We start from the raw sequence: 27,618 nt of genomic DNA, 5'->3' as shown, positions 1-27,618 counted from the left end.
ATGAGACTAAAAGCTGGAACCTTAATGCAATGAATTATTGTATTATTTTAATTTTATAAATATTTTAACAACATATTTTTAGGCGCACTAGTTATGACTTCTGCGTGGTTATTTAGTGTTAAGAACCCACCCACCTATAAGTATCACTCACCTATTACAATGCAATTGCCCACGTTAGGAATGCAGTTACATTTATATTTAATCAATTTGCATTTCTCTCAATAAATTGACATCTAAGCTTTGATCGTCATATCACCAATGTACTTACATATATACATATATTTACAATTAATACATATAAATCCATACTATCGAGCAAATATAAGTGATTGCTTATAAACTAGAATAAAATTCACTGCTGATTCATTCCTTAATCTCCATCCAGTATGAGAAAACTGTGATATGAGACAACTTTCGCATTGTTGTCGTTCCCGTTTCTTCTGTGTCTTTTGTCTTCACAGTTGACTGCCCTTTTAGCGCAGTTCTCATAATCCCGTCGCGCCTGCTGCCATCATACCACCATGGTGATGATGATGATGCATGCCAGTATTTTGGAAATACATGTAGTAGTTGTAGGGCTGTTGTGACGCCGCAGCCGCCGCCACTGCGACTTGTGTGGCTGCCGCCGCGCTGTTCGCCATGCCATCACAATCTTCGCCACCTATTAGCTGTTGCGCACCCACACCCATTGCACCACCCACCGGTGAAGGATTCATAGGCAGTGCGGTTGGTAGCGCACCCATTGTGTTGCCCACCTGACAGCTGGCACGCAGCGCCACCGCCTGATGATGCGCCAAAATGTCGCTTACAGAGTGCGATGATGGCCAACAGTGCGCAGCAGCCGCTGCTGCTGCAGCCGTACGCAACTGATGAGTAGTTTGAGTGGACTGTGGTGGTGACGGACTGCCACAAGATACGGCTGTCTTCATGCTGTACGCGCTATATGGTTGATAAATGGAATTGTAGAGATGAGGATGCGCGTGTACCGCAGCTGCGGCGGCGGCGTGTTGATGATGTGCTGCTGTGGCCGCTGCAGCCGAAACACCTGCATTATGCGCTGACGTGTGATGATGGGCATGCGTGTGTGTGTGAGTATGATGGTGTGGTGAAGAATTTGTGTTATTTGTCGCCACCATAGCGGAGCTATGATGATGATGTCCGATGGTGCCGAGCTTGTTGCGCAATATTCGTGAAATGGAGCTGACGCTGGGCACATTCGTCTTATCACAGATTCCTTCGGTAAGTAAGCGATCGCGGATCTCCCAAGCGAATATGCCGGGATCGCGTTGTTTGAGTTCCCGTATGTAGTTTACTACTTTTGGGGTAGTGACGCGCGGCTTTGAACCGCCTATAGCGCCTGGTAGAATGGAGCCTGTTTCATGGTAGCGCGCCAATATCTTCGAGACGCAACCGTGGCTGACGCGCAGTTGGCGGGAAATATCGCAGGGTCGTATGCCGAGTCGCGCTAATTCAACAATACGCATGCGCGTCGCATTCGGCAGAGGGCGACCGTTCACAAATACCCCGCCAAGTTGATTCACTTCGCCGTACTGTGGGCACTGATTTTCTGCAAATGGGAGAAAAGAAAAAAAAATTGTTCTGCGATTAAAATTTTGCAAACAAGCGTATGCCCATATGTATGTGTGTGTGTGTGTAAATATGTGAATGTGTGTGTACGTATGTAATACGTAAGAAAATTAAATACTTATAAACATGCAAATATACATATTTCAGGAAGTACTACATAGTAAAACTGAGTGGTGCAGATGGATAAAGCGCCTGCTTGTGGTGTTGTTTTTTTCCCCTTCATCTTTTTTGTAGTTCATGTTGTTGTTCATTAGAAATATGCATTTATGGATATTTGCACTGTTTTGCAGTAGAGGGATAATTAGTTGTTCGACTTCTGTTGGAAATGCAGGCGGCAGTTTTTTGCAGCGGCTTAGTTCCGAGAATTGCGGATGTGTGTAAATTGGCCGATAATAGATTGACTTTGCCGCGAAGGCACGCGTTGCTTTACTGGAGCATGTTCGCTGGCATTTTCCACAGTTGTTAGCCACTTAAGCCCATTCGGACGATTTGCGGGCACATATTTGTGTGCATATATGTATGTAAGCACGTAAGCGCTGTAGTAGCGAGTAGGCAGTGAACAGATGTTCAAAGAATTTTTTTCTGTTGCATTAGAAATTTATTTTCTTTTACTTTACGTGTTGTTGTTCAGTTTTCAGTACGAAAAACGTACATTGAAAATGTTACGAGGGTTACTATACATATTCGGTCATCTAGCTGCCAATTTCTATATTTGTAAATTTTTGCACCTGTCTTTAATACCAATTTGTTGGGGAAATCGCGTCATTCGACCGATTGTTAGATCAAAATCAAACGTTCCGTAAGGTCTCGGCCGGTCGGTTTTTGGAACTGAAATCACTAGATTTAGTAGAAAATATTACAATTACCATTTATGGCTTTCATTTCTAGTGAAAACAGTTTTTATTATCAGTAGCATTTGGTGAATAAAACTGAGTTCCACTTAATTAAAAATAAGCTACACTATTTTTCTTTGTAGTGGTACTAGAAATGCAGTATACGGCCACTCACAGCTTATTTGATGCAGATACGATTTTTTTTTGTAAATTCTATATTTGTCCTGTATTTCCTAATATTTTGCGAAACTGGAAAAGCAGCGTATGCAGATATTTTATTTATTTTGTTTGATTTCATTTCACAACATAAACTATATATAAAAAAAATGGCCATTCATTTCATTGTAATGCAAAAAAAAAAAGAAAAAAAAACATACAGAGAATTCACGCAGCAGATTAAATGATACAGTCAAAAAAAGAGCAACTATTTATTTATAGTTTTTAAAATTTTAAGGTATTTGGTACTTTGTTGGGTATCCTTTATTATAAATTACAGCCTAAAGTTTACGTGGCATGGAGTCAACCGATTTTTTCATGTATTCTGAACTAATTTCGTTCCACTCTTCAAGCAGCGCCCTTTGAAGATCCGATTTATTGTGGATGTCATATTTTTTTATATTCGTCTACAAAACCGATCACAAATTTTCGATGACGTTCAAATTTGCTGATTGTACAGAAGTTTCAACAATGTGGGGACAATTATACACGAGGGCGGTTCAATAAGTACCCGTGTTTGATGACAGAGGCCGTTCCTGAGGGAAGTTGGTATTACTGAGTCCGTCACTCGAAGTGTAACCAATTAAAAAGGTCATAAATTTAGTTTGGAAAATTGCTTTTATTCAACTCAAAGTAAAAAATGTGTGAAAATAATACATAAACAAACATAAAATTTAATATTGCTTTATGTCAAACTCACTCTACAATCTCTCGCATACTACAATACAAATATTATTTCATATCAATTAGAATCTATTACATACGCCCTATGCTTTTCATTTTAAATCTAAATAAAATAATTGTATACAATGACTATTGGTACAATTTGAAAATTAAAACCTATCAGGACTTGTTCTATGAATCTGGGAGATTTTATTTTGTATTTTTTAGTGCATTTGCAGAAACATGGAATATTCAATTTTTTAATATGATTTTTACTTCTACTTAGATTTGATTGTTTTCCACCGCACCCTCGTATTGGAAGCACGATTTTGCTTCTGCGAAGCACGTGAATGTTGTGAGATAAGTAATTTGCAGCCGGAATAAGTTTTCAATTTGTTCAAAAACCGCATTCTTAGTTATTAAGATTTCAGGCACTTGAAAAACCAATTCGCTCAAACAATAAACAATAAACAAATGCCAAGTACCACTCCCATGAAAAATCGTATATACATACATATTTACATACTTATTAAGTGTTATCGCCTTCTGAAGTACTAAAAAATTTCTAGACCAAAACGGCAAAGAATAAAAACTAATAACAACAAAGAGTCTAGCGAGTGTATCGACCTCGTTTTCATTCATAAAAACATTTCGCAATATTTAAACAAATGTGTAACACTATGACTATTCCACATGTTAGTCAGTAAGGAAATTAGTCCATTCAAGCAGGTTGGAGGAAGGAAAGCTAGCGATCGCTTAATTGGTTTCGATGAGTTACCGGCTTGAAAAGCATCGACATTTTTTTATATCGCCATAAATTTTTTTTTTTTGCTAACAACAAAACTGATAGAGTTTGAAGTGGTTATTGTGCCACTGAAGGTGGTAGACCAGACGATTGACTTTACACCAGCGGGATACATACTCGTATGCACATATACATGCATGTATGTATGTTTGCGCATGCAATATCACTTACTGGCTCTAGAGAAATTCCTGATGTATGTCGGACGGAAACAAACCTTGTGTTAGACCAGCCCATTTGGGAAGGGTATTAGTCCATACTAACTGCACAATAAATAACTTCTTGTTTTTTTTAACCATGGGTGCGCGAACTTCAATAGAAAACCATGAGTTGGTTTTGGAGAATTTCAAAAAATGAATGCCGCATCGTAAAATAGGTGAAAATGGACATTTAAATTCGTTAACTGTTCAGCACAGTTGAACCCTTATGCATGAAAATCGTGTGGTAATTAAGGACGACCGGCCCCAAATACAACTCTCGCAGAGAAAAAGTGTCAGTCGTTAGCGCGCCAAGTGAAATAAAATCCAGCAACAAGCGCACCAAAGTTAACTGAAATGGCCAAAAAGGATTGAGGTAAGACTTGTCATCCAGTAACTGCTCGAAAATAGTGAAAGAAACAAATTTAAATGGTAGAATAGCTCATAATAAACCTTTCGTAAGTGCAGGGAATAGAAGTAAGAGTTTGCAGTTTGCGCCTAACCATCTAAATAGAACACCAACATTTTGGAGGACCGCAACTTTGGATTGGACCAGACGGCAGATCTTTTACATGACGCGAGGCCAATACGGAGCTCAAACGCAACATTTTGCGATTTACTATAAAACACAGCGGTGGAAATGTTCTGGTTTGTGATGAAATATGCCATTAAATGGAGTTGAAAATTTGATCTTTATTGAAGCAACAGTGAAGAAATCTGTTTATTTAAAAATTCTGCAAGAAAATTTGCTTCAAAGCGCTAAAAAGTTAGAAATTGCAGATGACTTTCGCTTTTATCAAGACAACGACACTCCAGTCGCTCAAGTCGCAAATATTACAAAAAAGGTTAATATAAGGTTGGCCAAAAAGTCTTGCGGTATTTCCGCAAGCTTGTCTTTGCAAGCGCGTAGTTCTAGTTGTATTCGTCGCATCGGTTCACGCTAGAGCTTTTTGGAAAGCTCTTTTCACGTGCTAACACGTGTTTGATTAATTGTTGTTTGCTTTTAGTCGTTCGTGAGTTATAGCGTCGCAAACATGGAGCAAAATAAAGAGAAATTACGGCATATTTTACAGTACTACTACGATAAAGGCAAAAATGCATCTCATGCTGCCAATAAAATTTGTGCAGTTTATGGACCCGATACAGTTTCCATTTCCACCGCACAACGATGGTTTCAACCTTTTCGTTCTGGTGCAGAGGTGATCGAAGATGTGCCACGGTCCGGAAGGCCTGTCGGCGAAAATTGCGATAAAATCGCTGAATTGATCGAAAGAGACCGGCATAGTAGCATCCGTAGCATCGGCCAAGAGCTAGGCATGAGTCATCAAACCGTTATAAACTATTTAAAGAAGCTTGGATTCAAAAAGAAGCTCGATGTATGGGTGCCACACGACTTGACGCAAAAAAACATTTTTGCCCGTATGGATACATACGAATCGCTTCCGAATCGCAACAAAATCGACCCGTTTTTGAAGCGGATGGTGACTGGCGATGAAAAGTGGGTCACTTACGACAACGTGAAGCGGAAACGGTCGTGGTCGAAAAGCGGTGAAGCTGCCCAGAGGGTGGCCAAGCCTGGATTGACGGCCAGGAAGGTTCTTCTGTGTGTTTGGAGGGATTGGCAGGGAATCATCCACTATGAGCTGCTCCCCTATGGCCAAACGCTCAATTCGAACCTGTGCTGCCAACAACTGGACCGCTTGAATGCAGCACTCATGCAGAAGAGGCCATCTGTGATCAACAGAGGCCGAATTGTCTTCCATCAGGACAACGCCAGGCCACACACATCTTTGGTGACGCGCCAGAAGCTCCGTGAGCTCGGATGGGAGGTTCTTTTGCATCCACCGTATAGTCCGGATCTCGTACCAAGTGATTTCTGTCCATGGCGAACGAGCTTGGTAGTCGGAAGTTGTCCACAAGAGAGTCCTGTGAAAATTGGCTCTCCGAGTTTTTTGACAATAGGGAAGCGAGCTTCTATAAGAGGGGTATTATGAAGTTGACATCTCGTTGTGAACTCGTCATCGAACAAAACGGCGCATATTTGACTTAAATCGCATTATTATAACCAATTTTATGAACAATTGAAAATTCAATAAAAATACCGCAAGACTTTTTTGACAACCTTATATATAAAATGTGCCCGCATTGTTGAAACTGCTGCACAATCACTAGGTTTGAACGTCATTGAAAATTTGTGGTCAGTTTGGAAGACAAATATTATATAAGGAAATGTGACATCCACAACAAATCTGATCATGAAAAGGCGATGCTTGAAGAGTGGAATCAAATTACTCCAGAATACACAAAAAAATTGGTGGACTCTATGCGAAGTAGACTAAAAGCTGTATATATACAATATATATGTATATATTTTTCCGTACTTTCTAGGTGGAACAAGGGGCCTCCATAAAGTAGTAAAAATTTGATTTATTTAACGCTAAGAATTTGATTTGTCGCTAAGTACGACCAGTTGGTAGCGTTTTGGCTTCCACTAGTCGCCTCTAAGTATTATAGCGTCTACCGCATCTCCGATTGCCTTGCGGGTTCTAGTCTAGGTCTGCATTAGTGATATCTCCATGTGGTTTCCGCAGTGTATGACCGATTAATTTCCACTTTCGCCGTCGGATTTCAAGATGGGCGGGTATCTGCTTCGTCAATGGCACGAGGTCGGTGCTAGTGATGGTATCAGCCTAGAAAACGCGCACAATTTTGCGAGGACTGCGATTGATAAATACCTGAAGTGCTTGTATATCACGCATTGTTGTGCTCCTTGTCGCACACCCTTACAGAACAACAGACTTTTCATTAGATTCTCAATTTCGAGCGCCTGGATGTATGTGATGATCTCCACACTTTGTCCAAAAGACCAAACACATCGCGAGCCTTCGATATTCGACTGCAAATATTGCCTGCTGAGCCGCCATTTTTGTTGATGACGCTTCCGAGATAGCAAAACTCATCTACCCCTTCGAGTTCAGTGCCGTTTATCTGGAAGGTTTGTGCGCCCGCAGCGTTGACGCACAACATCTTTGTCTTCGCAATATTGATTTTCAAGCCCATTTTCGTTGCACATTCGTTTACCGTTGCGATCTAACTCATCTGCGACTTCAAGCTGCATTGATTAATTGATTATAAAGGATACCCAACAGAGTACTACCTAAATACCTTAAAATTTAAAAAATAAGAAATAAGTAGTTGCTCTTTTTTGACTGTATCATTTAAGCTGCGGCGTGAATTTTTTTTTGTTTTGTTTATTGTTTTGTTTTTTGCATTACAATGAAATGAGTGGCCAATTTTTTTTATTTTATGTTGAGAAATGAAATAGATATATATATATAATTGGCGCGTACCCCATTTTTGGGTGTTGGGCCGAGCTCCTTATCCTATTTGTGGTGTGCGTCTTTATGTTACTCCACAAATGGAGGGACCTACAGTTTCAAGCCGTACTTCGAACGGCAGATATTTTTATGAGGAGCTTTTTCGTTTCAGAAATACACTCGCAGGTTTGCCATTGCCTGCCGAGGGTCGACCGCTATTAGAAAAATGTTTTTCTTAATTTTGCTTTCACCGAGATTCGAACCAACGTTCGCTCTGTGAATTCCGAATGGCAATCACGCACCAACCCATTCGGCTATTGAGAAATTAAATATAAGAAAATAAATAAAATATTTGCATACGCTGTTTTTCCATTTTCGCAAAATATTATATTATGAAATACAAAACAAATATAGAATTAACAAAAAACTCGTATCTGCATCAAATAAGCTGTGACTGTATATACCAGATACTCGTAATTGGCGCTTACACCCTTTGTTTGGTGTAAGAATGTATACATTTTTATAATAATAAACATTTTTTTTTATTTTAATCATTTAAAATGGCGGCTGTACACTAAATTCTTCCAGGAAGGTCGCAGGGGGGCTTCTCAATCGGCGGGCATTGTAGCATCGGCGTCAGTGACCTGAATACAAAAAACCAAATATTTTTTTGTTTCTTAATATCATAATTTCTATATGAATTAAACAAAAATGAAAAAAAAAATCGCGGAATAAAATGCTTCAAAAAAAAAAATTAAATTTGGGGCGAATTATCCTACTATTTTTGCTTCGAAAAAATTATTTTTTTCGAAAATTTTCGAAATTGTAAATTCAGATAGAACGTAATATCATAAAAAAGATGTGTGCAAAATTTGAGGGAGATCGGCCAATAACTTTTCGAGTTATCGTGTACGCCAATTCGAAAAAATAGTTTTGAGAAAAAACGAGTCTAAAGTTTCAATACATAACCATACCTCTCCCAGCTCTCGAACGCAAAGAATAGAGTCGTCACGGTTGACGATCTATAATATAAGGAATACTTAAATTTACGTTCTTAAATATTTTTTGACATATCCTTAAAGGATTAAATTAACATATTATTAAAAAATTTTTTTTTTTCGAAATTTGACAGGTATCTGTCCCGTAAAGTATATTTCAGCACTAGTTTTAAGTTTGCCTGAGATGTACACTGGTTGATGTACCCTCGCATATATTTACATTTAAAAAAAAATAAGTATAAGAAGTAACTCCTGATACTACCAGCGCAAAACCGGGGTCTACTGTCACGCGCTGCACCACTTTTGCGGCAGTTCCAGGACAGTAGCCAAACTCAGTAGGTAATATAGAGTCATTCCATTTGATACTCCCAGTTCATACTACAGGGATAATACCGGGTGTTCTTTTAGATCCATGCGAAATAGCGATATGGATAATTATGGTTTGATAGCTGAGAATGGCAAATTGAGTTGACATTTCTGCTCAGTAAGGTTCAGTAAGAAGTGCAAACCTCATAGAGAATATAATCAGTAAGGTTTGGCAAGTCATCGTGAATCATTTAACGCCATATCAACGCTTCCAAATTGTGTAAATTTATTAAAAAAAAAAATAAATAAATTTGTTCGCCAAGTTTATAGAGCACTGACAGCATCATCGGTCCTTATTTCTTTCAAAATGAGGAAGTAGCTGGCTGGTGTTACGATGAATGGCGAGCGCCAACGAGCCATGCTCACTGAATTCTTTCTTTACAAAATTGTTTCACATAAATCTCGATGGCATTTGGTTCCAATGAGATGGCGCAACTCGCCATACAGCGCGCTTAGCAACTGATTTATTGCAATATCCAAGCCACCATTGACGCCATTGGGCCAAATTTATTGGAAAAAGCAGTCAAAAATTGCACTGATCGTATGGACCATGTAACTCTTTGGCGCGGCAGACATATGCCGGATCAAACATTCAAAAATTAAATGAAATTATCTACCAGATTATACTGTAATAAAAAAAATTATGAAAAAATATGATTCGAAAAAAACATGTTTTGGTAGAAACAACTAAATGAAATGGGCGCAGAATTCGGATTAACTTTCGAAGAATGCGTCAATGGTACGAAGCGGTACAGTCTTCACTGCCAGAATTAAAGGCCAAACACACCAGAGCACATAGCGAAAACGCACCCCCAAGTGCGTCACGCATACGCAAATGCTTAGACCAAACAAAGGGGTCAACCTACTTACATTAAAGGAAGGAATGCGGATTGAAGATATCTCAATGATTTTCAAAGAACGCCAATAAATTCGGAAACGTGAACGGAGCAAATTTGAACGAAGCAGAAAATGTGAAGCATTTTAGTGGAAGATATCCTGTACGCGCTGAGTTTTGAAATATTTATTTAGAAAAATCGGAATAACAGAAGAAGAAATTAATGCGCATTAAATCGATGAAAATTGGAGAACAATTGTATGCAATTGTATGTTTTTTGTATGCAGCTTGACGCTAAAGAAATTATTTGTTAGCGGAGTTTAACTAATTGGTTAGTTTATTTCTATTTATACATGACTCAATAATAAATGGTTTGCTCACTAAGCAGCTTTCTCGAATCCTCTTGACAAATCGGCTCCCCTAGCAAAAGACTGCTAACTCTAGAAATTTTGAGTAAAAGTGGAGGGAAAGTAAATCAAAACCGACCAAGGCGTCGCCAAGGACATCCCAAAATCGCCGTTCTCAGCAGTTGGGCATTGCTCGGACCGCTTTACAACGAATTATCCGCATTGATTTGCATTTATTCCCGTATAAGATTCAATTGACGCAAACATTGTTGCCTGCGGACAAGTCGCGTCGATTGGAATGGGCCCAAAGAGTCATCGAAATTCGTCCGGTCCGTCGAATATGAGCAGCCCTTTACTTACTAGGTTGATTTAAAAATATATAACTTACTAACAACACAACAATTTTGCAATATCTAATTAATCACAACCTCCGAATGGCAGATGGTTTTTTATGAAGATGCATTTTCATGGCAGAAATACATTCGGAGGTTTGCCTTTGCTTGTCCAGGGGCGATCGCTAACAATATTTTCTATCAATAAGTTCGAATAATTAATTAAATAAGTACAAGTGGTCTGTTAAGTAAACAAACTTACGTGATCAAAGCGTAGGAAAATAAGGTGTAAATATGTTCAAAATTTGTTATTAGTCAACTAGATTTATGATAAATCCACTTCTTCTATAAAAGAATTCATTATGGTCATAATATTTAGGTAGCACATTAGCGTCATATTGGCGAAACTTCACGATCAATTTTGAGTTTAAGAATTAATTCACTAAATATCACTATACTTATTTATAATTTAAGTAAAAAAAAACATTTCTGCTACCATTTTTACCGAAAAGTTTTTTTAATTTTTACACATTCTTCGCCCGTCTTAAATGCGGCATTTTGTAAGTGAGTGCCAGAATTCTAATGACACAAGTCAGCAAACCTTATTAATAATTGAATCGCGTATTTATATAGGGGTTATGGGTAGTCAGAATTTTCAAAAAATTGGAATTTTTATTTGCATTTTCTTAAAGTATAATATCTTAAAAATATTGTGTGAACATTTGAAGTGGATCCGACAAATACTTTTCGAGTTATTCAACAATTAACAAAGGGCGCTCCGGAGCCGATAGTAAAACTTTAAATGCGTTTTTCTCAAAACAGTGTTTTTTGAACTGGTAATCACTGTAACGTAAAACCGCTTGGTAGATTTCAATAAATTTATACTGCTTCTGAAAAAACTCGTGCCTGTTTAAAAGATTTTTTTTTTGCAAAAATTTCGATTTTTTTAACAATTAATTGTCGGTTTTTTCTCGAAAATCTTAAAAATATTTACTGAGGCGACCATATTGTTAATTTTGAAAAAAAAGAAAATTCGAATCAGGCACAAGATTATCTATTAATAAAACTAATTTCTCTTGTCCGATTGATTTTAGATAAATCTCCAAGGACTTGTGATGAACACCGCAAGGGACTTCTAGAGAAACGGGCTCCACACAAACAGCGATAACTTTTACAATTATTAATTTTTTTTTTTTTTTGCTAAAGTCAAGTCAAAACATGATGTATCAATGATATGCTTTTATTTTTGTAAAATAAAGCAATTGACTAGCAGAAAAAAAATTTTGAAAATCATAATTTTTTCGGGGCTCTGACTACCTCTAACCCCATAGGAACACAGACAAATTGACAGATGATAAATGTCTTCAGTGATGGTAAATGGTTTTTTGAAAAATCCCTACACAGCCCAAAAAATTCTCTACTTTTCCCTACGTTTACAACAAATTTTCCCTACGAAATTCCCTACATTTTTTTCTCTTGTGTTTACACTATAATGAGGCAATTGCAACGTCGAAATTGAATTGTTTGCTTAAGATTTTTTTAAAATTCCGTACAGAGCTTCTGCAGTGCAATCAGTTCTTATTGGAATTAGATCCAGCAGCATTATGTCTTATGTCCAACATTATGTCTTATGAATTGTAAACATTTTTGAATTTTCTGAAAAATATTTATACCTATAATAATATTATACTACTACTACTACAGTACAATCGTGATAGTCCGACATTTCTTAATCCGACACGTTCGGTAATCCGACAACCTCATAACGTCTATGGATGCAATTGGCATTATTTTATTTTGATCAGTCGTAGCAGAGCAGCAGAGGGGGATTGTGTTTTGTTTCCCGGTCACAACGTATTTGTCATTAAATTTGAACGACGCCAGTTCTATCGCGATTTCTGACGGTGTTGATGTGATTTTTTTCTGTCTTTTCGTTCATGTTTTATATTAACTGCATATGTATTGTATTAAAAAACTAAAAATTTTTCGTGTAATTATTTTCTTTAAATTAAGCAGTTACGTTTTTGTTCCCCCACTAAAAGAGATATTAATAAAAATATTATTTTTTCATTATGTATTTTGATCATAATTTTCGAATTAACATTGATTAAATGGAACCTTCGGTAGTCCGGAATATTTGATAATTCGACAACGAGTCGGTCCCGTATGTGTCGGACTATCACGATTGGACTGTACTACTAATATTAATAATAATAATATTAATATAAAAAAATTCACTGCAACAAAATTTCTCTTTTGTATTATCATTTTAACTTCTCAAGCTCTTAAAAAGCACCCGATATATGTATAAGTACATTTCTGCACATACATACGTAGATTATAGTGGCAACTCATGTGACTCAAGCTAAGCGATTCCCTAGAAAACCAAAATCTCTGGGATCAGACGAACACTTGTTGCCGTAATAAAAGGCACAAAGTACAATGCAGTTCATATTGAAACTGAGCTGGCAAACAATTAAAGTTGTAGTGCTCTGCATGCAGCTCAAGTTACAAAGAGCGAAGAAAAAACAAAGCAAAAAAAACAAAAAAAATTAGGCACAAAGTGAAGTGCATAAATGCAAATGTGTGTATTAACAAAAAAATATTGCAAGGGCTGTAGTAAGTAACATATTTAGTATAGTAAAGTACTTCACTTGCTTCAATGACGCCTCTGAAAGCCTGCCTTTGGCCGTGCTGCTGATTGCAACGTTTACGAGCGGCGGGCGATTATGTTTGAATATTTATGCACTTTGTGTTTGAGCTACTGTAATCGTTAATATTGTAATGACCACAATAGTTTGCTATGAACCGTGACTAATGTGCAAATAACCAATCCACATGGGAATAGACTGGACTATCCCGCGTCTATTTGCACAATTGATGCTGCACATGACTGTATATGTAGACATATCGCACCCTAAATACAAAAGGGTCACAACTCAAAATGAGCAGAAGCTCAAATATGAACGAGACGTTATCAATAAAACGGTCCGCAGATGACATATGGCAAAAATAAATTTTTTGTTTTTTGGTAGGACTGTTATAAGCTTACATGGCAAATTTCAGCGTGATATGTCACATAGTTTGTTTTCTGTGCTACTGTAAACAAGTCAAGCTCGAGTGTGGAAAATTTTGAGTTGTGCCCCTTTTGTATTTAGGGTGCGATATGCGCACGCAATATGTATTTAAGGTGGAAGCAAGGTGAGGAAGATGTGTTTATTTCAAATTTTTTTTTAATAATTAAATTTCTTCAGTGGTAATTTTCTGCTACAAGCAAAATATACGAACTATGAAAATGATTAGTAGACAAAATTTGCAATCAATGGAAGTGGTGACAAATGTGATTTCTTCCACCTTCAAAATTGATTAAAATGGCTTTAATTCACGCGGCTGCATCGAGGTAGATGTAAATTTGCCAATAATTCTAAATTTATTATCACGTTTTTTAGTGTAAATGTGCATCGCTACTACAAAAATAACAAAAACAAATGGTTTCATTGAAGATGCTGCGAAAATACTTATTGTTAGACATATTTACACACTGGTTCATATATCTGTTGACTATTGTACCGTACAGTAATGCGAATCCGCAATCTAAGGTATATTTTTCTAATAAAATAAAGCCGACTGGGAACGGAAAATTGTTTTTTTATGAGAAGTTTTTTTGTGGCAGAAATACACTCGGTGGTTTGCCATTGCATGTCGAGGGGCGACCGCTATTAGAAAAAACTTTTTCTATCATTTTGCTGTTTCATGCACCAACCCATTCGGCTACGGCGGCCGCCTTTATCTAATATACCTAAGACTCAAGCTTCAGCAAGGCGGATTCATTAAAGTTGACGGCACTAGACCAACAGCAATGTTTTGTACGCTTGATTGTCAAAGAAAAGTATTGACAAAGTAGAAAACAGAGAATGAATTCGCCTTGTTTTATTCTGGGCAGACAGCCACATGAACACGACAAAAGAAAAAAAAACAAATCAGCGGATTTACCGATACCACCACAATCGACTCGTTACTCACAATACGACAATTCTAGAAAAAGTTCCATGAAAGAAAAATCGTCACAGAACATCTTTTTGGCGACTGTAATCTAGCTGTGATCGGCCGCCGTAGCCGAATGCGTTCGAAGGTTCGAATCTTGGTGAAAAACCAAAACGAAGAAAAAGTTTTTTCCAATAGCGGTCGCTCGTCGGCAGCCAATGGCAAACCTTCGAGTGTATTTCTGCCATGAAAAGGCTCCTCATAAAAAATATCTGCCGTTCGGAATCGGCTTGAAACTGTAGGTCCCACCATTTGTGGAACAGCATCAAAACGCACGCCACAAATAGGATAAGGAGCTCGGCCAAACACCCAAAAAGGGTGTACGCCCCATTTATATATATAAATATAATCCAGCTGTGCAAAGCTACATCTCTTTGGCGACTGTAATCCGACTCTGCAGTCGAAGCGTTAATTGTTTGGCCTAACTATGGCCTTTATCTCTTTGGATAAGAGCAACCATAAGAGTTACAATAGGCGCCTATCGCACCACACCTATAAATAACTTGACATACGAAGACAACTTCATCCGAATCATTTTAGGCCGAGCGCTCATTACCGTAAAACCATGCAAGTCAATGATTGCAAATGACCAATCCACTTCAAACGAAAATCAATATAAATAAAATTAATCTAAAAGACTCAAAAAAATTCCTTTAATAATAATATTGGTTGTGCCAATCTTTATGATATTCCAACAAATAATAAACAAATAAGTTCTAAATCCTAAGTTTCACAGTTCGCAGTTCCCTCTGTAAATACATCCTTACATTTCTTTACTAAAATTGAAACATCACCAGAAATTTACAAAATTACAGAAATCGAGGCCACCGCAGCCATAGCCTAGATATTTGTTTGTGCACGAAAAGGAGTTGCTTGCGATGTGGGAATTTGGTATCCTCGCAAAACTAATAGGCTATGCAAGATGACGTTGTTCAATAGCAGTAGCGCCATCATAATTGGGCAGGACCGTTCCGTGCCGTTTGATACCAAACGAGCTGTCTTTTGACTTCTTTAACCCTCTGTTGGGCCGTTCAACAACAGCCAGCCAACAAATAAGCTGTTTTTGATTCACCATTTCACTGCGCGCTAGAGAGTTCCGCTGCTCGGTAAGTGTAAGATTTATATGTGAATGCAGTAACAGTTATTCAAGCGATTTTTCTTTTAGCCGCTTAGCTCGACAGCAAGAGACAAGCTTAGTGGGGATATTTATTTTATTATATTTTGCATACTTTTACGCGGGACAGAATTACATAACAGTTGGTTAAAAGCAAAATAATGCAGTGCTATCAAATTATATGCAACGTGGGATTCCCGGGAATTTTTTTATTTTATTCACTACTCGCTAGGTGCTTGAGGAGCTATAGTGAATCAAATTAAATGATACTTTCTTAACACGTTGAGCGCGTCCTCGATCCCTGGGGACTGGAGCTGATCTTTCCTGGTGGCCGGCTCCAGTCCCTTGTGACCGCCGTTACACTTTTTGGCTGGGATTTACACAACAAAATGTAACAACTTTTTTGTTAAAATTTTGACGTATTTGGGACTAATCTTGAATTTTCATCATAACAACCAGAACAGTATTTCCGAACTTTATGGACATCTCCTTCCTTTTTCTGTAATGTAGGAACAATTTTTCCTTCTCGAAATGGAATTTGAATTTGATCATCTATTTGCTGTGTCCGGCCATTTCCCAAGTGTCTTCGAAATTCCTTAACTTTGTCGGTTACTTCTTGAAAGAAGAACAGCGAATTGATCGCTGATCAGTGTCAACGTGCTAAGCATTCAAAATGTCGGTTCTGTTCTAAGTCAGGTAAAATATTATCAGGTAAGAAACAATAATAAAAATAAAAAACTGAAATATTATCAACAAAAAAAAAAAACAAACTATAAGTGACTGTAAAGGTGCAGTTCATAACCATTCCAGCCATGATCAGCTTCAAAGAAATTTTTGTTTCACGCAGGTTGAACCTTGAGTGCTATAAAACTGAATCGTATTGATAAGTCGTGGCCGAATCGGTTTGTGCGTGACTACTATTCCGACTACCATTCGAAAGTGCCCAGGTTCGAATTTTCGAGCATGAAACACCAAATAGCAGAAACATTTTTTTCTAACAGCGATCGCCCGTCGGCAAGCAACGGCAAACCTTCGAGTGTATTTCAGTCAGGAAAACAAATCCTCGTAAAAACCATCTGCCGTTCGAAGACGGGCGTAAAACTGTAAGTCCTTCCATTGGTGGACAACATCAAGACACACACCACAAATAAGAGAAGTTTGGCCAAACCCCTAACAGAAATATAAGCGCCAATTATTTATTTATTTTTTATGTATCTACATACATACCTATACCTTATATAGACATGATAACATTTTACCAGATCGAGTACGAGCCATAATGGGCACTATATAGTGTGGAGTGACTCTTATAGGGCGGAAATCTACTCATCGGTTTGCCTTTGTCTGTTCTGATACACTGCTTAAAAAAATTTTTTTTCTACCCAATAAAGCACTCCCTTTTAGAGAAGAGTGGAACTAGTGTTCCAACATGGCTAAATGATGACTCACAAAAATGGCACACAGATGGTTCTAAAACGCTCCAACGAGTAGGAACAGAAGTAGTGGGGCCTAGAACACACAAACCCCTAACACTAAGTACAGATACCACGATTTTACATGCGGAGCTCTTCGCCATAATGGAAACGGTGGAAATCATATCCAAAAGAGGGTTCGAGAAAGTAAAAATTAAAATACTTTCGGGCAGCCAATCGGTTCTCGAAGCCTTGAATAGCTTCACATTCAAGTCAAAAGTCCTAATAGAGGGTAACAATGAACTCAACAAACCGACCACTCATAATGAGGTCTCACTGATTTGGGTACCAGGACATGAGGGGCACGACTTTTATGCCGAAAAAGGGCAGAAGGGCTATTTATTGGACCAACCCGATTTTTTGGCTTTAAAAAAAATAATATAAAACAGGAAACCAAAAAATGGATCCAAACTAAAATCAGGGAACACTGGAAGGGCACAAGCGGCCTTAATCACTCCAAAAATTTTTTGAACTTTAATGCCAACAGAGCAAAATCTGCTGTAACCCTAGATAAAAAGGGCCTCCGATTACTCTGTGGAGCTTTTACAGGTCTTTTTGCCTGTAATAAACACTTTAACACAAAAGGGTTATCTAGTACAAGATCATGCAGGTTCTGCTGCGACGAAGAGGAGTCTATGGACCACTTAATCACCAACTGTGAGGCATTAGGCTAGAGGAGACACAAAATCCTGGGCTCGTACCTACTAGAGGAGCAAGACCTACAATTGCTCCCCCCTAAGGAGCTGGTTCGATTCCTCGGTATACTAAATAATTATAATTAAGTAATTAAGGGCGCACAATAGATCAATCTGGTCGCAATGCATAAAGGCCCTAGCCTAACTCGTGCAACTATTACCATTGCCAAGATTCACATTGGACAACCAAACGATAGTCAAACAGAAACCTAATCGACTACCTTGGCCATGAAAAAGTAGGACTTAAAAACCACTGAGTGAAAAGTATTTTTTAACATTCTCAAATTTTTGACTGTATTTTCAACCACTCAATGGCACTGTGTCCTTTTCAGCCGTGCAGCTGCATAAATAAGTATTGCAATACACAGCGATTGCCTAGACAGTTGTTTTATAGTTGTACGTATGTATATGGAAGTGTAAAAGCTCAACTGCCACTGCTTCTGATAGAAGTTACTAAAAACTATTTCAACTGCTGCGTTAAATACACAAAATGCACTCGTTAAGCACAGTGACAAATAGTATTGTTTGCAATTTGTAGCACCTGATACAAAGACCAAAACAAAAACCGGCAGTACCCATACAAATGCACATCCACACCAACATAAATTATCAAGCCAAAGTAATAAAAATGAGAACACACAAATGTAGTACGAAATTTTACCAAACAACTAAAAATATCAAGACGTAAAAGTTTCAACAAAAAATATATGCATGCACATTGGGGAATCGAAATTTCCTATATAAGCTTCGGAATATGTGCGTGCGATGCTTTAGTATCGTAGCGTCGGCACACATTCCTCATAGTCATTTCCATAGGTACGCTTGACAAGTGAAGTCAGGGAAACGAACATTGTGCGCAAAATGTACGAGTTTTATAAAATAAAACTATTTTTGCTTTGCATCTGTGCGATATTTGGTAATTTTGAGCAAGTTGTTGGAATACCTAAAACTGCGGTCGAACAAAAAGTTGTGCTACCCTCGCATATAGCCACGGTCACCGATGGGATATTGGAAAGAAACGTGGGTGATATTTTTCGAATTGACTACAAAGATTTTATTTTTCACGAAGTATTTATTACTTTTTTAACAGAAACGCGGTTTATTGGACTATCTTTTGTCTGAACTCTTTGAGTATTTCGATTATAGCGACGAAGACGACTCTGAGGAGGATGAAAAATACTGTGAACACTTATTTCAAATATTTAATTCGATTGTAAAGAAATTCACGTTTCACATTTTTTTATATTTTTTAGTAATTTGCCGTAATTGCACAATTGTCATTAGTCAATCAGGTAATCAGGAAAATGCAGTAATAAGGCCAACTACTGCGCCTGTACCGATGGAGCCTGTAAATAAAGTAAATGGAGGAGGTTAGTAAGGCAACAAATTAAAAAAAAAATGTTTTCATTTTGTAACCCCACAGCTCCACCTTTGATAGATTATCATAAAAAAATCTCTGTTAAAACAGAAATGTCAGGTGGAGACTGCGTATTTCACTGTTAAAACATCTTTGCCTTATCGGATTTATTATCATCACTGTCTTAACATGCGCCTTGCAGCATTTATTAAAGGTGGTGGCACTAGACCAACAACAATGGTTTGTACGTTTGATTGTCACGGCAAGGTATTGGCGAAGTAGAAAACAAAAAAAATAATTCGCCTTGTTTTACTCTGTGCTGACAGCTACATGGACACAGCGAAAGAAAAAAAAACAAAGCAGCTGATTTACTAACATCACCTTTAATAGCTTCGCCTTGATTAGCTGCCATTTTCGTAGTTTGATAACTCGCCGTACCACGCCATTTGCATGCGCGAGTACTGCGAACCAATTTGCTTGATGCTGTTTTGAAAATAAAATCTTAAGACAGCAAGGTGTCCACATAAGAAAACGGGATAAAGTAAAAAAGATAAATTTGACAGAAGTGCGCAGACTCGAATTTCCGTGCTTGAATCAATAGAATGATAGAAAAAGGGTTTTATAATAGCGGTCGGCCCTCGGCAGCCAATGGCAAACCTTCCATTGTATTTCTTCCATGAAAAAGCTCCTGATAAAAACCATTTGTCGTTTGGAGTCAGCCTAATATTGTAGGTCCCTCCATTTGTGGAACAACATCAAGACGCACACCACAAATAGGAGGAGGAGCTCTACCAAACACCTATTAGAAGTTTACGCACCAATTATTTATTTTTAATGAAACATTTAGTAGAGAGTGTAGATGTGGTGTAAGGAAATTTTTATTCAATATTTCATTTTTTATTTTCATTTTATCTCCTAGAACTTTTTTATTTGTCCGGGAAATTGGATAGAATAATTGGCGGATTGCACTTCAACTTTCTACTCATCACATAACCTCATGTTAACTCAGCTCCCTCAGTAACCTAATATGGAGCTGACTTGTGCTTTTGGCCGTATCAAGCGGATATGTACAAGTATATTCATTCTTCTCGCTATGGCATCACATTCGAAAAGGTGTATTGGAAGTCCTAGGGTACGTAGGTAGGTAGGTGGGTTATTAGAAAGTTTTTTTTTATACCTTTGCTAGCAGGTGGACAGTGGAGATAAACTATTTAGACAAACCGACGACAGACACAGACGTCTGAGTCAAACACTCACAACAGTACCAAACTGAAGACAAAACAATAGTTTGTGAGTATCGGACTATTGCATATTCTCCGATGTTTAATTCCTCCCACTACCGCTTTCGAAGACGGTGGAAGGAGTGAATATTATACTATCAATGGCGTAAAATCTCCATACGCCCACAGGAGTGGAACCTGGACCCAGAAACCTGTTGTGTCAATAGACATAAATGCGGCTCCTCCTTGAAGAAATGCTAACGCAGTTCCACGGTGGAAATCAGCAGAGGAGGAGGAATGTTATAGTTTAGTGGGAGCATGCCCCACATACCATTGGTGTGTCGGCACCTTTGATGATTGTTTCAGACATTTTGATTTACACCTCCTAACTAAAAAAAAAAACAAAAAAGGTGGGTAGCTTAGATAGCAAGAGCTCCACAGGTGCACTACAAGTATCACTAGAATGCCGTTTTGATACCATAATGTATGATAGACCACTACCTGCGAAAAATTACAAAACTTAAAGAAAGTTAAACCGTCTACAGCCATCTAGGCTGGAGAACTGCTTCAGGCTATTCCCTATAGGCACCTCTAGGAGCCTCAAGCACTTAACGGCCAAACACGAATATTTGCAAAGAAAGTGTTCAACAGTGTCTTTGTCTGCAGGATCCCCATCGCTCCACAGCTTCTGCAATGAGGGTTGTACGGAAGTCCAAGCTTCTCCGCATGAGTGCCGCATATTACAAGTATGTGCAGATGGCGACGCACTGTGAGAGAGATGCCTAAATCTCTTTTGATTTTAGCCTCCCAACAAAGACTTAGCTTGGCGTAGCCTCATTGTTTGATACCATCTTGTATCTCTTAGCCTTAACTCTTTGCTTTTAAGCTCTTCCTTGATGATATCTTGTCCGATTTGTAGCGAAACCGCAGCCTCTCTATTGTCCAAGAAGTAGATGACCACCTCGTTGATCTTCTGACTGAAATTTTGATGATATTTTGCCATAGAGGCGACTCAATTTCAGAAATGACCTTTACATCCAGTCTTTTTGATAGTGAATTGTGCTCGGGTTATTGGCGTATATTCGCTTCTAAAAGAAAGAAATCGAATATCGTGAAGTCATTTTTATATTGGTGGCCAATTTATTTTCAAATTTCGCCTTCAACAATTTCATTGTTTTGTTCACTCTGTGGAAGGTTGCATCGTCTTTTTAAAATACATATATCTTTCAGATCGATTTGAAGCTATTAGAAGTCAGGAGAACTTGAAGAATATCGTTAACGGTGCACGCAATATAATCGGTATTCTCTGAAAAGAACAGCTAATTTACTATGTTACCTCAAAATGCGCACCGAACGCATGTGTTGAATATATGGGCCGTTGAAGAACTACCAATTAACTCTTTCTCTACTGGGCGGGTCCAATAGACTCAAATAAGATTTTATTATATTTCCATATCAATAAGCGATGTCACTTTATTTATTTCTATGTCTACTGTAAGATTTTAGCTGTTTTGCCAAATAGATGGTATGCTGATACAATTTTTCTATTATTTTAGCATTAGAAAAAGGGTTAATTTCGTGTAAAAGGGTTATATTCGTTGTAATTTTTACTCAATATTCAAAGCATCAATTGCTGAGAGAATTGGCAAATTTAGTTCTAAAGTTTCTGGTATAAAACAGCAGTTCAATGTTGTAATGTTTGTATTAAAGTGATTTACATACATGAACAGCAATAGATGTCTTCTGATTTCGAATGGATCCAATTACTTCGAATTCTCTCTATTTATCGGATTGGGTAGAAAGATGCATTATGGACTAAAAATTCCCACAAATTCTTTCTATATTCTCGACATTCCACTTATGGATTTTGGACGAATAAACATCAATGGTAGCCGCAGCAAGGTACATTTTTGCGTAATTTCCATTCGGTTGGTCCCAGTTTCAAAGGCTACTGTGAATATGAAATGCCCGTCAAATGATATAAAAATTTTGTTTGCCGATAGTCGGCAGTGAGTAATGTCTGCGTGCTTTTTAGTTATGAAGAAGCTTTCCATAAAAACCATACACCGAAGGTGGCATAAAATCGTTTACCCAGGAAAAAACTGTGTTTTAAATTTTATCCCGGTCGTACTTACTTTCCGATTAAGCTCTTCTAAATTGTTAATTGAGCAAGCAATCTTAAATTAAGAACATATTCTTGATATCACACCTCAAGTCTCAAAACAAGCACGAAATAGCTAAAATTTATTTATTTATACATTTATTTATTTACTTGAAATATAATAAATATATACACATATAAATATAAATAATCATATTATAAAATCGACCCAAATAGCAGCGGAGGCCTAGCTCAACTTTATAACGCATCTTTTGTCAATCGAGCAATTGTGCCCCTCCATTTGAAGGGGAACATCAAAACGCATACATTTGAGGAGAAGCTTGGCTAAACACCGTGTCAATTATATTTACATGTACATACCTATATGCCTATATAAATTCAAAAAAGGCGGTGTTAATGTAATAATAAAAATATTTGGGAAAAAACTTAAATATTATATAGGTGCCAGTTATAAAAATTATAAATCCAAATTTAGTAAATAATTTTAGTCGCGAGAGAATGTTAAGAAGATGTTATAGTGGAGTGATAACAATACATATATACATATTTTATTAATACATCTCTGTGCTACAATTTTACATAAAAATCCTTATTTGTTAAAATATAATACATATTTACACTTTTTTCAAATTTTATTTAGCTCCACCCGAATCTGGCACTACCGTAGCTCCAGTAACACCAGCGGGAACCAGTGATTCTCCAACAACTGAAGCTCCCCAGCCAGCTCCATTAGAGCCTTAAAAAGTGGCGGCAGTTGACAATAAAACATTCATACAAAAATGCAAATACTAATATTATAATTTTGTAAAGTTTTTTTATATGATTTACTGATAATATCAAATTAGTACTAAATGATTATAGAGTAAAAATAAGATTTATGCCGGCATTCAAATAGCAAGACACTACTAATGACTTGTTACAGAATCTCAGAAACCAACGCGAGTAGTGGCTGCTATTTAGCCATAAATATTCGTAAATATTTTTAAGTGAACAATAAAAATCTACGTTAGGGGTAAAAGGATAAAGTGAACAATAAAAATCTACATAACGGGTAAAAAGATAAAGTTGTATAAAAACCTTTGAACTTAAGAGTTATAACTACTTATTATTATTGCCACCCAATTTTGTATTAAGAAACTAATTTTTTTTTATTTAAATAAAACTATCATAGCCTTCTAAGGGAAGTCAATCTAGAGGTATCGGATTTTAAATTGAAATAAAACAATGAAAATGCAACTTGATTAGGCAATCCTTATTACTTTTGTGTAGAACTATTCACGACATTTATTTTTTAGAGATAATCTCTTTCAAATGTTGGCCACAACTACGCCGTGATTCGGCCATCCGTAAACATCAATTTTGGATGACTCGCTGGACGACTTGTCGGTATCTGGTATCTCGTGAATTACTAAAGTTATGTTGGCTTCCAATAGCTCAATCAAAGCTGATTAATCCCTACAAATAAAAGTCTAAAGGTGTGATATCACACGATCTTGGTGGACAATCCACTGGTCCGAGACGAGAGATAAATTGCTCACCGAAACGACGACGCAGTAAATCCATTGTTTCACGGGCTGTATGGCAAATAGCGCCGTCTTCCGTCTTTTTGGAACCAAATGTTGTGGAGAGCGCGCGCTTCAATTTTCCGGCGATAGTGTTCGCAATTCACTGTTACATTGGCGCCAACCTCGTCTTTGAAGAAATATTGGCCGATGATTCCTCCAATACATAGGCCGCACCAAAGTTTGTTTTCAATGGATGTGATGGCAGTTCTTGAATGGCTTCAGATTGCTCTTCAACCCAAATACGGAAATTTTGCTTATTGACGTAGCCATTAAGCCAAAATTGGGCCTCCATAAGTGGACCACAAGTGGGCCTAAGCGCCATGTACACTTTACAGAGCGTCGAATTTAGTTATATAGTTTTACGATATGTACGCTGGTAACAGAGGAAGAGGAAGACCTCTTTTGCGTTGGAAAGATCAGTTGGAGAAGGTCTTGGCTTCACTTGGTGTGTCGAACTGGCGCCGATTGGCACGAGAAAGAAACGACTGGCGCGCTTTGTTAAACCCGCCAAAATCGTGTAAGCGGTTATCGCGCCAATTAAGAAGAGGAAGAAGCATTGTTGAGGCGTAGGTCTTCCGATGATGAAATCTCATTGAATACTGAAAAATTATATATTTATTTTGACAGTAGTCACGCGTGATCTGTCAAAAAACCCTATTGGAAAAAGGACCTCCAATCTGATCACCCTATATTATAATGATGAGATTTTTTTTCGCGGAAAGAAAACACTATTAGTCTTGCAGAACCTTTCTAAGAGCCCATTTACACAGGGAAACATTTGGAAGGGAAGCATTTTGCCGATGGGAGTAGGACGGACGCGAAAGAGAGTGGGGATTTTGTCTCCCGCACTGGCGACACGCTTTCCGTTTCTTATTCGTATTTCCAATATTAAAGCAATTTTTGGTAGTTGCTTCATTCGTTTTCTTCTTTTGTGGGAGAAAGTTCTGAGAGCTGTGTTGATTTTCAATCAAACGGAAAAATCAACGTTGACAAACATTAGAATGCTGCTTGGGAAATGCAGAATTATTTTTGCTAAAGTCGTCCGCCGTAGCCGAATGGGTTGGTGCGTGATTACCATTCGGAATTCAGAGAAAACGTAGGTTCGAATCTCGGTGAAACAGCAAAATGAAGAAAAAGTTTTTTCTAATAGCGGGCACCCCTCGGCAGGCAATGGCAAACCTTCCGAGTGTATCTCTGCCATAAAAAAGCTCCTCGTAAAAAATATTTCCCGTTTGGAGTCGGCTTGAAACTGTAGGTCCCCCCATTTGTGGAACAACATCAAGACGCACGCCACAAATAGGAGTAGGAGCTCAGCCAAACATATATGTAAATAAAAAAAACAACAAATTGTTTAATATTTAACCAGTTTGCATTCTTCATTGAAATATTTAAGAAACGGTTGACGAACGTTCTCCGCTTTACATGGTAGCGGGTTGTTGATTACATCCGAACCAGAAGATGCTAAAGTAAAGGGTGTTTTTTTAGAGGTTAGGTTTTCAAGATGAAATAAAACGTATATAATTTAATGTTATGGCCAAGAATTTAGCTTTATAAAAGATAAGGGTTTGCCATTATATAAAGATAAGGGTTTGCCATTATGCTTTAAAAATGATTTCGGGCAAGTGGCCGCCGCGGCTGGCTCGAATAAATTCCAGCCGAGAGGCCCAATTTTCGACCACTTTTTGCAGCAATTGGGGCCGTATGTCAGCAATAACGCGCCGAATATTCTCTTCCAAGACGTCAATCGTCTCGGGCTTATCTGCGTAGACAAGCGACTTCACATAGCCCCACAAGAAATAGTCCAGCGGTGTTATATCGCACGATCTTGGAGGCCACGCCACAGGTCCACGGCGCGAGATAATGCGCTCACCAAAAGTTTCCTTGCGTTGGCTGTATGGCATGTAGCGCCGTCTTGTTGGAATCAAAGGTCGTCCACATCAACATCGTCTAATTCAGGCACGAAAAAGTCTTTAATCATGCCTCTATAGCGCTCTCCATTGACTGTAACATTATGGCCGGCTTCATTTTTAAAGAAATATGGACCAATGATTCCCTCTGCCCATAGAGTACAACAAACAGTGACTTTTTGAGGATGTAACGGCGTCTCAGCAATGGCTTGTGGATTATGTTCACTCCAAATGCGACAATTTTGCTTATTGACATACCCATTCAACCAAAAGTGAGCTTCATCGCTGAACAAAATTTTCTTCGATGCGTCGCGCGAACCGAACCATTATTTTCGTAATAAATTTGCACGATTTGCAAACGTTGTTCAGGTGTAAGTCTATTCATTATGAAATGGCAAACCAAACTGAGCATAAATCAAGTGACAGCTGTCAAAAAGACCATCTACGAAAAAAGTAGTGCCAACTTGAAAACCTAACCTCTAAAAAAAAACGTCAAAATGTTGCTGAAAACAATTTGGCCGTGTGACCGCGAATGAAACATGAAAAGAGAATTTCCAGTGTCTCCTTTCAAGATGTCTCCGTGTGTGCAAATGCAATCGAAAACATATTTGCAATATCCGCAAAGTATGCAACAGTGAAACCTATGTACATAACATAACTACTTATATATTTTCTGGCTGTGAATTGTAGTATTACTATATATAATATATGTGACCCTCTGCCACTTGATTGTTTTTCTTTTTTTATTTTAACTTTTTGTGGTGGAATATGAGTACTCTCCTACTTTAGCATATTTCATTAAAGGTTTTTTACATTCCATGGTATTCATTCTAGGCAATCGTGCTAGCCATAGAGATGCGCCCATTATATTTACAAAAGTGTAGGTGCATTTCTCAAGGCACCGTTTTGAAGTAATATTTAATTAAATGGCGCTAAAAGCGCAGATCCCCAAACAAATGCACATTTATTCAAAACATCTTGACAGCCCGGTGGTTCCACTTCTCAAAAGTTCTGTTTTGTTTGCAAAAGAAGGGACGATTTTCTGGCGCTACACTACAAAATACGACATAATTAGTTACAAAAATTATCAACTTAAATGGATGTGCCTACATACATATATGTATGTACGCGTATAGATTTGGTTCTAAGTGCCCATACGTTCAAGTGTGTGCAGCGCGGCGCTTGTCGTAGTTTGGTGTGTTTGTGCGCATAAAGAAATCTCCCAAAATCGTTTATTACATTGCAGAGGCAATTATTATAAGCATTGTAATAATTTTTATACGAACAGTGAAGGGCTAATAAACATACAGCAGCATATTTTCTTATTTCCCAGAAGGTATACAGTAATTGAAAACACTGTTGATGTAGTTTTTTGCGGAATTCATATTTGTTGATTAATTTATAAAACTTAAATAATTTCACTTGCTTTATAACAAGAAAATTAACAGAACAACATAAAAGCGGTATGACAAAAGTCTGCATACATTTCATTTAGCTTAAAAAAACGAATTTATTCACTTTAAAACTAGCTTTTTTTGAATACTTTTAATCTTTAGTAGGTCCACCACTGTTATCAACCACTACTTGACGGCGTCGTGGTATTGATCTCACTTTATTATCTAAAAGCTC

At 37.7% G+C, this 27,618-nt stretch overlaps 2 protein-coding genes across 3 annotated transcripts in view; one reads left to right on the top strand and one right to left on the bottom strand.

Moving 5' to 3' along the window:
- Positions 1-319: 319 nt before the first annotated feature.
- Positions 320-27,618, bottom strand: part of LOC129236201 (paired box pox-meso protein) — a 92,112-nt gene continuing 64,813 nt past the window's right edge. The window contains exon 2 of the mRNA XM_054870442.1: positions 320-1,567. Coding sequence (XP_054726417.1) covers positions 486-1,567 — 1,082 coding nt within the window. The 3' untranslated portion in view covers positions 320-485. The remainder of the gene's footprint in view (positions 1,568-27,618) is intronic.
- On the top strand, positions 18,578-23,707 carry LOC129236202 (uncharacterized). Of its 2 annotated transcripts, none has more exons than XM_054870444.1 (4): positions 18,578-18,838; positions 18,909-18,999; positions 19,072-19,188; positions 21,626-21,875. In XM_054870444.1, the coding sequence occupies exons 1-4, from the start codon at positions 18,680-18,682 to the stop codon at positions 21,703-21,705; spliced, it is 447 nt and encodes a 148-aa protein (XP_054726419.1). In that variant the 5' UTR covers positions 18,578-18,679; the 3' UTR covers positions 21,706-21,875. The 2 variants fall into 2 exon arrangements, with proteins under 2 accessions (XP_054726419.1, XP_054726418.1); XM_054870443.1 differs by lacking the exon at positions 21,626-21,875 and adding an exon at positions 23,158-23,707 and having other exon boundaries at positions 18,579-18,838.

This window comes from Anastrepha obliqua, chromosome 1 (assembly GCF_027943255.1).
Source record: "Anastrepha obliqua isolate idAnaObli1 chromosome 1, idAnaObli1_1.0, whole genome shotgun sequence".
NCBI classification, from domain to species: Eukaryota; Metazoa; Arthropoda; class Insecta; order Diptera; family Tephritidae; genus Anastrepha; species Anastrepha obliqua.
The sequence above is the reverse complement of the archived record's forward strand: the minus strand, read 5'-3'. Positions and strand labels throughout refer to the sequence as shown.